The sequence below is a fragment of the Callospermophilus lateralis genome, chromosome 2 (assembly GCF_048772815.1).
Source record: "Callospermophilus lateralis isolate mCalLat2 chromosome 2, mCalLat2.hap1, whole genome shotgun sequence".
NCBI lineage: Eukaryota > Metazoa > Chordata > Mammalia > Rodentia > Sciuridae > Callospermophilus > Callospermophilus lateralis.
In genome coordinates, this window is record NC_135306.1 from 195,942,971 (window position 1) to 195,954,656 (window position 11,686).

General features: G+C 33.8%; 1 protein-coding gene across 1 annotated transcript; it reads left to right on the forward strand.

Annotated features, from left to right (window-relative positions):
- The first annotated feature begins 10,494 nt into the window (after positions 1-10,494).
- LOC143390458 (olfactory receptor 5AS1-like) lies at positions 10,495-11,433 on the forward strand. The gene has a single exon (XM_076842842.2). It carries the CDS (start codon positions 10,495-10,497, stop codon positions 11,431-11,433), a length of 939 nt encoding a protein of 312 aa, XP_076698957.2.
- The last annotated feature ends 253 nt before the right edge of the window (positions 11,434-11,686 follow it).

An 11,686-nucleotide genomic window follows, 5' to 3' on the forward strand; every position in this document is an offset into this window, starting at 1 on the left:
GACAGACACCTTCCTCAGTGATCGAGGCAATTTCCAGAAGATCTACGTCTGCCTCACCTCAAGAGAAACACTGATGAATTGCAAGGATACACAATGTGGGGTTAGTTAGAAAATAAGGGGGGCTCATAGTGACCAGCTAGTGAATTTTGGCTGGGGCATCACATTCCTCCTAGCAGTAGCACCCAAACTGTGAGGCCAGCCAGTGGTTTGCACTCAAAGGAAGCCTATCCAGTGGCTCTATTTGGCTATGAATTGTGATTTTGAAGTCAGAATTAGACAGGCAGTCAGTATAGATAGGTAAATCAACTCAGGTCAGATGTGTCAGGCCAATTTTGAGTGAGTCCCAGGAAGTTGGAGACTGTTCCCTGAAGGATTGAAATGTTAATTCCTTCAGAGTCCTTCCTCCACCTTTACCAAGAACCTGCCCCTGCTCCAACCTGTTGCCAAGGTAACCTCTCCCAAGAAGTGCACCTCCCCACAGGGAGCTATAAGGTTGTTAATGTGTCCTGGGTTGCACCATCTGCCCTTCCCCCTTCAGCCCACCAGTATCCCACCTTTGGGTCATCCCAGGGAGCATTCCTGGGCCTAGTCATGTATACAGGTAGGAGAAAGATAAGGGGAAGAAGGCAGGAGACCAAAGGAAACCTAGGACATAAAAAGAGCAAAACAACTTGCTTCTTGGGATACCAGCTATATGGCCCCCTTCTTCCTCCTGGGAGAAGTCTATGTTACCCCTTTTAAAATAAATCCTGCTTATATGCTTGCCTCGGCATGCTTCTCTAATGTTCAAACTTTAACATTTGAGTGAAAAGAACTCATCACCATTAACCAGTGGTATCAATTTGACATTCTGGATTACATGATTTCCTGGCCTGCATTCTGATCCAACTTTGGGTTCCAGTCTCAGTCCTCACCTAGGGCAGGATGCAAGAGAGTGGTACCTATGAACTTCAGAGAGCAACCCCTTACCCTGCCTGACAAGTGCATTGTAAGAATAACACCACCCAAACTCAGATGAAGACAAGACTGTTCACAGTGTGAGCCTAAGTGCATGCAATGCTGCCTGACAATTAAGAAGCCTCTACACCCACCTGATCACAGGGCCTGAACATCAAACAAACCTAGTTGTAGTGCCCAGCATGTAATCCCAATGAACTATGGGATAAGAGAAACCTGTGGAGAGCAGGTCATGCCTTGCTTTGAATTACTCTTTCATGTATAGAACAGCCATTTTCAGGCTGTACCTAAACCTGACTGTATTTTTTAAAGCAGTAGTTTACCACAAGCAATTTGACTTTGAGTACAAATGCCAAGGTAGAATGACTCTACTCCTTGTTAGTAAAGATAAACAAACTCTATCTGCATAGCACAACCATAGGTACAAATTCATAAATAATTTATACATGCAGACTTATCAAACAAAATCAGTAAGTATCTGGACACATGGACATCCCAAGTCATATCAGGAGCACCAGATATGGGAGTTTATCAACCTCACCAAATGAAGATTGCTCACTTGAGACCCATAAATGGAAGAGCTGCATGCCAACTTGACCCTGTCCCTGGTCACTCATCAGGAGTTTTGACAAGGAAAATCACTACAGCAATGAATCTTTAATTTCCTATCTCCAACAAGCTTCAGCAAAGTGCTGTTTCTTGTGCCTGTGATGACCATGCATGGCCCATTCCAATGGCACCTCAGGCTGACACTCTAAAACTGAAACCACCATTTGTCTAAGTCTTCTGCTTTGACTACTCTGTGGAATTGGTTACCTGACCACCTGCAGTGACTCCTTTGACTGTGTTTATCTCTGTCTGCCTGCACTCTTGGCACAGCATGCTGTAACCCTCAGGCTGCTTTAACCCTTTCTTAGTCTTTCTATGACCAATTTATATATCCTGGTGGGAAGAGTTCTACATTACTAACCATCAGGGAAATTCAATCTGGAGCAGAATGAGATATCACCTCATGTCTGTTTATATCACTTTTTATCAAAATACAAAAAATACAAAGTGTTAATACACACAGAAATTAAGTAATATGGTCATGATTTTCTTATAATTTTATTAACAATATTATAATTTTGCCATATGTGGAAATAATAGTAATCAAAAAATTAATATTTCCATGCCCATTATATAAGGTTATTTTAAAACTACAAAATTTGAAAGAGGTTTTTCTCCATCTCCTTTGACAAAAATCTGAATTATAGTTACATGTTTTCTGTTTTCTAAATAACTCTGAATGCATTGCACATTTAATTGATTTTATTCATTGTTCTGAGTCACTTGTTTTGTACTAAATTTAATCAATGTGCTTTACTGTTTTATCTTAATAATACATCTGAAAAAAGTTTTATGAAAACTTTGTTTTTTATATTTCCATATTTAAATTTTCCTTCTAATTTTTTAGAAAGGAAAAAAATTATTATTTAATTATTTCATGAAATAATGAAGATATTAACCTTCTAGAAAGGTTCATAAGGGATTGAACTCTAGATATGACATGGGTAGCCTTTCAAGTAAGTGTAAGTGTAAAGTACTGCTCAAAGGTACATTATAACTTATGATAAGTGGAGTCAGTTGCATGTTTTCATGCACTTATTCAACTATTGAGAGAGAGAGAGAGATGACAGAGATACAAGATATAAAAAAGTTTGAATGAGCACTTCTTAAATAATTAAATACCTTTATAAACCATCAAGTAACATGGTAAACATGTATTCATGCTCTTGTTGAAGATTTCCACATATCTTAATTTCATTGCACAAGATGGTTTCAATGGTTAAAAATGAAAATTTAATCAAAGATACATTGAAGTCCTTAATAATAAAAACTTACTTAATTGTATTTACAGCATTACCCAAGTAGAATTTATAATCTTCAATTACTTGTTTATATATTTTTCATTTTTTAAATAAACTACCTTAGAGCTCAAAACTTAATTATTGACTAGTTCAATGTAAAATTTTTTATCAAAGTATAGGCATTCATTAAATATTTAGGAATAGAAACATGAATAATGAATGAAAAGGTTTTACTGTTTTAAAATATATTTGCAAATAACTGTTAGGTTTATAAATGATTAGATTTATATCTCATCTTAGATTACAAACATTTTTGTGAACTTCATTTATGTAATGATTAACTTCAGGACACAGATATTTCCCTTTAATAATATTCTTTGTGTTAAGAAATATGTAAGGCAAATACATTTTATCAGTTACAAATTAAGAATATAAAATATTGGTCCTTTTGTAGTCATTTCTGTTGTTGAAATACTTGCATGGGTTGCTTTTGCTGTAAAAGAATGAAAAATATTTTGATTCATTAAAATCTGTAATGGCTATCATTTCCCTTGAGATTAAATAAGAAATAAAATAATTAGAAACAGTCTGATACTGTACCCTGCATTTTTCCCAATGCAAAAGGAATAATTCATAATTTTCAAAGGGATTCATTACAGTCAAGTGCAAAAAGCTTTGGAGGTGTCCTAATTCCGTTCCCATATGCTCATTAATTCCCTTTCAGGACAACCCTTGCTTATTATACTCATCCTTACAGTAATAATTGCTGTCTATATTCTTTGAGCTCAAACTAAAAAATGCACTGATTATTATTGTTAATGAGACTCACTGGGCATTTACTTTTGTATGCTTTTAATCAGTCTCAAAAGGTGTTGGCATTTGCACTTGAAATTGTACATTGAAAATTGAAATAACAATGATTTCATAAACAGTGGACAATCATTTTTAATGCTTCCTGTGCAATTTCATGATAAAAGTCTTATGATTTTAGTTGCTTGAACTTTAGTTCCAAAAGATTACTGATATATTTTATATACATTTATTATAAGTAATGAATCAGTACAATCTAGATAAAATGCATTAAGAGACTCAGTCACAATTTTAGTTAGAACTTCAAGTGAATTTATAACTTCTGATCCAGGCTGATAAAGAGCAATAGCCACTTTAAAGTTATATAAAAGATAATGTTGCTCACCAATTTCAGAAACATGGTAACAATTTACTTGAGGATTTAAGTGGCAAATATACAAATACATACATTAAAAACAAAATTTTTAAAACATGTAAGAAACTGACTTATGTAAAAAGGATAAAATCACAATTTATGACAATTATTAAAAACTGAGTTGTATTTGTCACTGTTACAGAAAGCACTTACAAATTTTTCAAAAAAAAAAAATCTATTGTAAGTTCTTTAAGAAAGTGCATGTAATAAGAGATACTCTAAGTTTTATAGATAAAAGTGTAAAAAAAACCACTAAAATATCTTAATATACATAAACAGTGACATCATGTTTTAGAATGACTCATATTAATGATATGAGTTTTGCAAGTTCTGTATATACCTGGAGAATTCAAAGCAAAATTTCATAATATTTTGAATATAAGTGACAAGCTGATTGTAAGGTTTTTCAGGAATAACACCTAATAGAAAAAGTCAAACCTGAGCTGAAGAAGCTTAGAAAAAGCATCTATGAATTACATACTGGAATTAAGACTCACCAATGACAGTTTATCACTGACTGATGACCATAATATGAAGCCAAGCAACAGATCCCTATGTCACCAAAATATTAAATATTTCATTAATTTCCATCAACTTTTAAATATTCTATTAATTTCCATCAACTGCCATGTGGACAGTTTGAATAAGTGTATTTCTTATAAATTCTTACATTTTACTTGTGTGTTTTCTCTGCTCATGCAGCTTGAAATGAATTGTAGACTTATTTCCAAGAACTGGTGACATTGGGTAACATACGTATTATTTTTTCATAATTTTAAAGTGAATACTACTAAACTGCTATTTGTTGGCATTGGTCATTACTCACATAAATGAAATTTTAAGATATCATAGATATCATTGAAGATAAATGGAGAATGTATAAAAATAGATATGGGGAAGATGTGCTGTCAACATTAGAAAAGAAAAAAAAAATCTTCCTGATACAATACAGCCAAAATTATCCCAGATGTGTTGAAGATTAAACATCTGTCTCCCATACTAGACAAAGTCTGTGTTTCTGTGTTAGGGACATCTCAACATGCCTCCACCACCACTGACATACACACCCAGGCAACTGGACCCACATAAATAAATCACATACACTGAAGATATTTTCAGATCATGTTCTCTCTTTAATAATACAAAGAACTGTATTATTTCATGGGATCCAGCAAGGTCAACTAATTTTTTTTTCCAAAGTCTGATATTTTTAAGTCTAGACATAAGATACTAAACATTCTTTGCTTTTCCTGCCAATAAAAGTGAAATGCTTCTGGAAATGATTTCTTTTATTGAATAAAAAGAAATAAAATAATATGAGTAGCTTCTCTTACTCTAAAATTGTTTCCAGCTCTGAATTCCTCATTTATATAGCTGTTCTTCTGGTTGAGGAATAAGGACGTTTTTTTCCTCTATTGATAATGCATCTCTTAAATAAGAAGCATTTCTAGTAGCAAGAAGCTGATTTTGATTTTTCTGCCAGGCATTATAAAGGGGTCAATTGATTATAATGAGTAAGAATCCTGTTCATCCATTCTTCAATCTGTGTACCATAAGCATAGCAAGGTACAGACTATGTTATTGTTGATACTTACAGGATAAAAATATCTAGATCTTTAGTTTAAACTATTGAAAAAATACTGTTGCAAATACTTTCACATTTGCTAAACAAAGTTAACAATCATGAAGCAATTACCAAGATTCTAAGCCCTTACATGTATTATCTCAATTCTTTAAAGAATCTGCTAAGGTAAGAAATTGTTAGTAATAATTTTAAAATTTTATAAAATTTATATTTAAAAAAAGCATTTCAAGGCCTTCCAAGCTGTGAAATTGTCAGGCATTCATAACTTGGTTGCCCAAGTCATCAGCTCTTACATCTGCAGTTTAGCATTTAAGATATATTCCATTCTTTCAGATAATTGGGTGTCAGAGACCCTTCTCAATAGTATTGAGCTTGTACTTTAGAATTTTTCATGTAACCACATACTTCAAAGTCTCTCTAAGTGTTTGAATTCATAGTGGGAATTGAAAGAAAGCATGGGTTTCTAGGAATTTTTTTTTTTTTTAATGATGGCTAGAATTAAAGATTTTTGTTGTTGATGGAGTTTAATACAAATCTTGTGGTGATGGGGTCATTTGCTTGTAAACTGTCTACCCCTAGTCAAATTGTGTGGCCATTCTTTCTCTTTCCTTTTTTCTTTCTTTCTTCTTCTTCTTCTTCTTTTTTAATTAAAAGTGTATCATGTAAGCCACAGCACTGAGAAGAGAGTAATTGCCAATATGATGTTCTGATGGGGTCAAGGATTCTCTTGGGATAATGTCCCACCTGACACAGACTAGAAGATAAATACACATCTCTTATAAGACTTACTGATAAAACCAAGAGAAAAATACTTTCACCTCCTGTACAAAATAAATTACATAATCCAACTTATTAGATGGTGTGTGAAGGTAAGTGATTTATTCCACAAAGCAGCAACTAAATACCTGTTTCAAGTGTCAAAAAGATAATGGACTCATTGGAGATGAAATGCTTTTTTACAAACTCCAAGTGGGTTTTTATCAGTTTGTGGGAGTGTATGATCTGAGAAAGCAGGCTGAAGTTGATGGGGTATAGACCTAAGCTTACCTTACCCAGGTGATTACAAAAATCACATCTACCACCTGATTATTATGATGAGAAGAGAGTTGACTTTGTGCATTTTAGAATTTTGTGAAAACCACAATAATTTTATACATTTGGAAGTTCAGCCTTAAATTCTATGAGCAAATGACACACATTCATCCACAGAATGATTAATTTGTTTTGTGTTTGACCTTTTAAAAAAAAAACTACGAAAATTTAACATTTCAAAGTCAGATATTGAATTATTTTAATACTAATAATAATAAGTAGTTAATATATAGATATAAGAAGAAGAAGTTAATAAATTTCCATGGATCTATGATGTAAAAAATCCCTGTGAAATGTGCTGTAATAAATTATCTAGTTTAGTCTTCATTTTATCCTCATGGTATTTTATTGTATTCATTAAACACAGAAATTCAGATAGAAGTTCAATGACTACTAGATTAGCTGTCAAACTTGAAGTTAAATGCAAATCTGCTTAACACCAAATTCTACTTGCTTATTGCCTACAGCTCATCATCCTTAAAGAAGAGAGACTGAATTAAATTTGATTAGCTAGAGCATCTCTGTAACCTTTCTCCTTCAGAGTATCAAATAAAAAATTATTTATGGACACCTTTTGAAAATAGGTGTGTCAATATAATTTCTTTGAAAACAGGTGCAAGCTGGCTCAGCTTATATTTTTTGATCTCAAATCGGACTAGAGTGAGCTAAGCCCTAAAAAAAGAAGTGCAATGATTATAGGATACTTATTCTTTTCTTCTGTAGTGGCATGGATAGAACCTCTGAACAGTTAACTAGTTATTATGGGACTCAAGGAAAAATTTTTGACATGGATCTTATAAACTATTTATGAATTTGAGTGAATATACTCATTAAATTTCAATGAGGTAATAGTTCCATTATAACCTTTATGCACACATTACTTGATGAATGATGTTTGAATATGATGTAGATATCCCATCTGAAAAATAAGAATGTGCATTGGACCGCTTGTCAGCCTCTTCCCAGTAAGAACACTGTATAATCACATAACCTAGCTTAAAATTCCAACAACAGGTGAACATGTGTCAAAAGCACACAAGATAACAGCATCTTGAGTAAAAAGAGAAAACTGAAATCTGACTGTAAGGCAAGCTATATCTATATTCTTTAGTTGTATTTGCTATAAAAAGAAATTATATCCATTCCACAGGATAATCATAAAAACAAAAATGTTTCTTGTCAAGTGCTCAGAAAATATCTTGGCCAGTCTCCATAACTTTTATCAATCATTGATAGTTTTCGTCTCCATCATCATCCTGAGTTAATGCACATTACCAGGTGATACATGAGGAACCTCAGAGCTCTAGTTCATAGAAAATGCAAATGAGATCTATTCAAGGAAAGGAAAGTTTACTTTGCCTTAGTGGTTAAGGTGTTATGATGGTAGGAGTATAATGGAAATACTTTGGTGATGGTTTCTGGAATTGTTAATTTTTATTTTTCTATTCACCTGCCTCTTTGTTGCCAGTGAGTACAGAAAATGTGTGGATATGCACGACTAATTTTAGCAATTTCAAATCATAATCTCTTAACAAACATAAATGTTTGCTAAGCAGCTTTAGAGCTCTTATGTTTGCCTTACATTACAACTCTGAATAATGGAGTGGGTATGCTTTAATAAATAGATTTGGAATAATTTTACAGATGAGGAAATGATGACATAGAGATGAAATTACTTTTAATATACAACCTGAATTAGTGCCAAGCACTGTAAATATTTAATTACCTTCTTATTCTTCCATATTGTGACCTCTTTTATGCCACCCATAAAAATCAAGATAAAGGAACAGACAAATATGATAAGCCTGGGGTCTCAAGGTAGAGTCTTCCTCCACTTGAAAGAAGATCTCTCTTTCTCTCTCTCACGAGAGAGAGAGAGAGAGAGAGAGAGATAGATTAGCTACGTGGTACTAAATTTTTTAGGGTGTTTTGTTTTGATATCCATTTTGTTTGTTTTGCTATCATCCCTTTCCAGGTTAGTCATTGCTTCTTTAAGGGGGTGTACTTTCATTGATTGTTAAAGACATATTATATTAAAGCTTTGTTAAAGAGATATTATATTAAAGCTACAAAACCTACACATCTCTGATTTATCACCTAGGGTAGAATGTTGAAATTACTAATCTTTTTTTTAACATACTTGATATAAAAACATTTTAATGTTTTTCACAAATCCATTTATTAGATAATTATATGAGAGTTTTTGCCTTTATTATAGTTCTGTTTGTTACCATCTTCCATTCAAGATCATTCGACATCTCCTGTTTTTCTAACATTTAATTTGTTCCTCAATTGATTTTTTTAAAGCACAGAACTCACCACCATTTTGTCAGGAGAAAAAAGAAAGGAAAAAGAAATATAGAAAGAGGAAGAGAGAGAGAGAAATAAAGAATGATAAAGAGGAAGTAAGAAAGGAAAGAAGGATGGAAGGAAGGAAGGAAGGAATTATCAGGACTGAGAACTAAAATGTTTTATAAAGTTTCAAAATGACACTTGCACATTTCCCCTGGTATTGAAGAGTTGAGATTCCTTCACTACAGTTTCAGAGGTCCACCTGGCCTTCTTTCTCTGTCAAGCTCTTAGTTACAGACCTAACAGCTGTCCTTTAAACACTTATTTTTCTGCATATCACACCAACTATAGGTCTGCCTGAAAGAAAAGAAAAATAAATAAATCTTGGGGGATGAAAAATAATAAATACAGATCATATGTAAAAGATTAAACATTGTAAATAATGCATTCTGATAAACACATGTCCATACACCTGCACACCCTTTTATATACAACTCAGAAATATTCTTACATGAGACCAAAGCTCATATATCCAGGAAGCCAAAGACAGGATGAATCTTAGAAACTATCTGCATACTTCAAGCTATTGAGTCAAATAAAAAAGGATCTATTTATTTTTCATAAATTTGATTTAATAAATGCTCATATTGTATCTTTTATGAGCAGTCACATGAATGAATCATTTACTGTTACCTAATCATTTATTATTCTACAACAGAGTGATCAAATATCTTTACTCAGATCACAGAAACAGTAAGATAGCAAACTTAAGATTTATTGATTGATTGAGTACTTGGTATTGAATCAGGGTGCTCTAACACTTTTTTCTTTTTTAATTTCAGACAGGGTGTTGCTAGATTACTGAGTCTGGCCTTGGACTTTTAACTCTATACCTCAGGCTCCTGAGTCACCAGGATTGTAGATATATACCATTATGACTGGCTAAAGCTATGCTTTAAACCCAGACATCACTTGAATTGTTATTATGCTCTTAACTGTTATATTATCACCCAACCCAAGATCACAGATATTTAGTAAATAATGTAGTTAAATTGTGAGTGTATTTTCCAACAATTGTCTCAAATCTCCTCTACATGGGAGAATGTGTTTCAATATTGTAAAAGTAGAGCTTTACTCCCAAAGATTTAGTTAACTCTCATTGTTGTACTGGATCTCATTTATGTGAGCCACGATTAACACCTAATATTAGCCAAAATGCATAACTTTTAAAGAGTTACTGTATCATGAAAAACATATTCTAACCAATATTTTCCAGAATCAAAAATGATAACCAATTGCTTTCTTTAAACAAATGACATAAGCCAAAACAACAAAACAATGTCACAAAAAAATGGCATATATGTGCTCTCATTAACCTTCTATTTGTTTCCTTGGAAGGGAGAATAAAGATGTTGACTCATCCACAATCAAAGCCAATTCATATCATCTGATACCGATCATCTCCAATGAGAAAAAACAAGAAAACAAAGAGGATGTTGGGGAGTAATCAGACCAGGCCGACTGAGTTCCTACTTGTTGGATTCACAGACTATCTCCCCTTCAGATTCATATTGTTCTTTGTGTTTTTCATTGTGTATGCCTTAACTGTGGTAGGAAATGTGGGTTTAATAGTCCTAGCTAAGGTTGACTCAAGACTGCAAACCCCCATGTATTATTTTATTAGCAACTTGTCTTTCTTAGACATCAGCTATTCTACAACAATTGCTCCAAAAATGCTGGTTAATTTCTTAGCTTCTAGGAAGAGTATCTCTTTCTATGGCTGTGCACTGCAGATGTTTTTCTTTGCTTGTTTTGCGGATGCAGAGTGCCTGGTCCTGGCGGCCATGGCCTATGACCGCTATACAGCAATTTGCCACCCATTGCTCTATCCTACCCTGATGTCTCAAACACTCTGTACCAGCCTAGTTGTGCTGGCTTACGTCAGTGGAAGTATGACTTCACTGGTGCATGTGTGCCTCACAGTTAAGCTGCCATTCTGTGGCTCCAATGTCATCAACCACTTTTTCTGTGACATCCCACCTCTTCTGGCTTTGTCTTGCGCAGATACCCACATCAATGAGCTTCTGCTCTTTATCTTGTGTGGTGGCATCCAGACCAGCACTTTTGTAGTCATATTTATCTCTTACTTCTGCATCCTCCTGACTGTTCTGAGCGTGAAATCGTCAGAAGGCAGGAGCAAAGCCTTTTCTACCTGTGCTTCCCATCTCGTAGCTGTCACGTTGTTTTACGGGACACTCCTGTTTATGTACTTACGTCCCACCACCAGCTATTCCCCGGAAAGTGACAAGGTGGTTGCAGTGTTTTATACTGTGGTCTTTCCCATGTTTAACCCAATAATCTATAGTTTCAGAAATAAGGACGTGAAAAGTGCTCTCAAAAAGCTGGGTGGAAAACGTGTATTTTCAAATTAGTAGGAATTTGAATCATTTACTAATATTTGAGGCGAGGCTGAGCCTGTCCTTCCATGTTCTTTCTTCTCCTGTTCGAGATCATCAGAAATTATGCCACAAACACATTATGGGTAAATTATCATAAATTTACCACTTCAGGTCTCCTTGGGAAGAACAGAAATTTTAACAGTGTTATTTTTTCCAACAAATAAGAATTGAATATTTTTCCCTTTAGTGATGTTTTTCATTTTATTTCATCAGTATTTCATGATTT

What these genes read in the sequence shown, in the direction of transcription:
- LOC143390458 (XM_076842842.2), top strand. Translation starts at nt 10,495, where the DNA reads ATGTTGGGGAGTAATCAGACCAGGCCGACTGAGTTCCTACTTGTTGGA.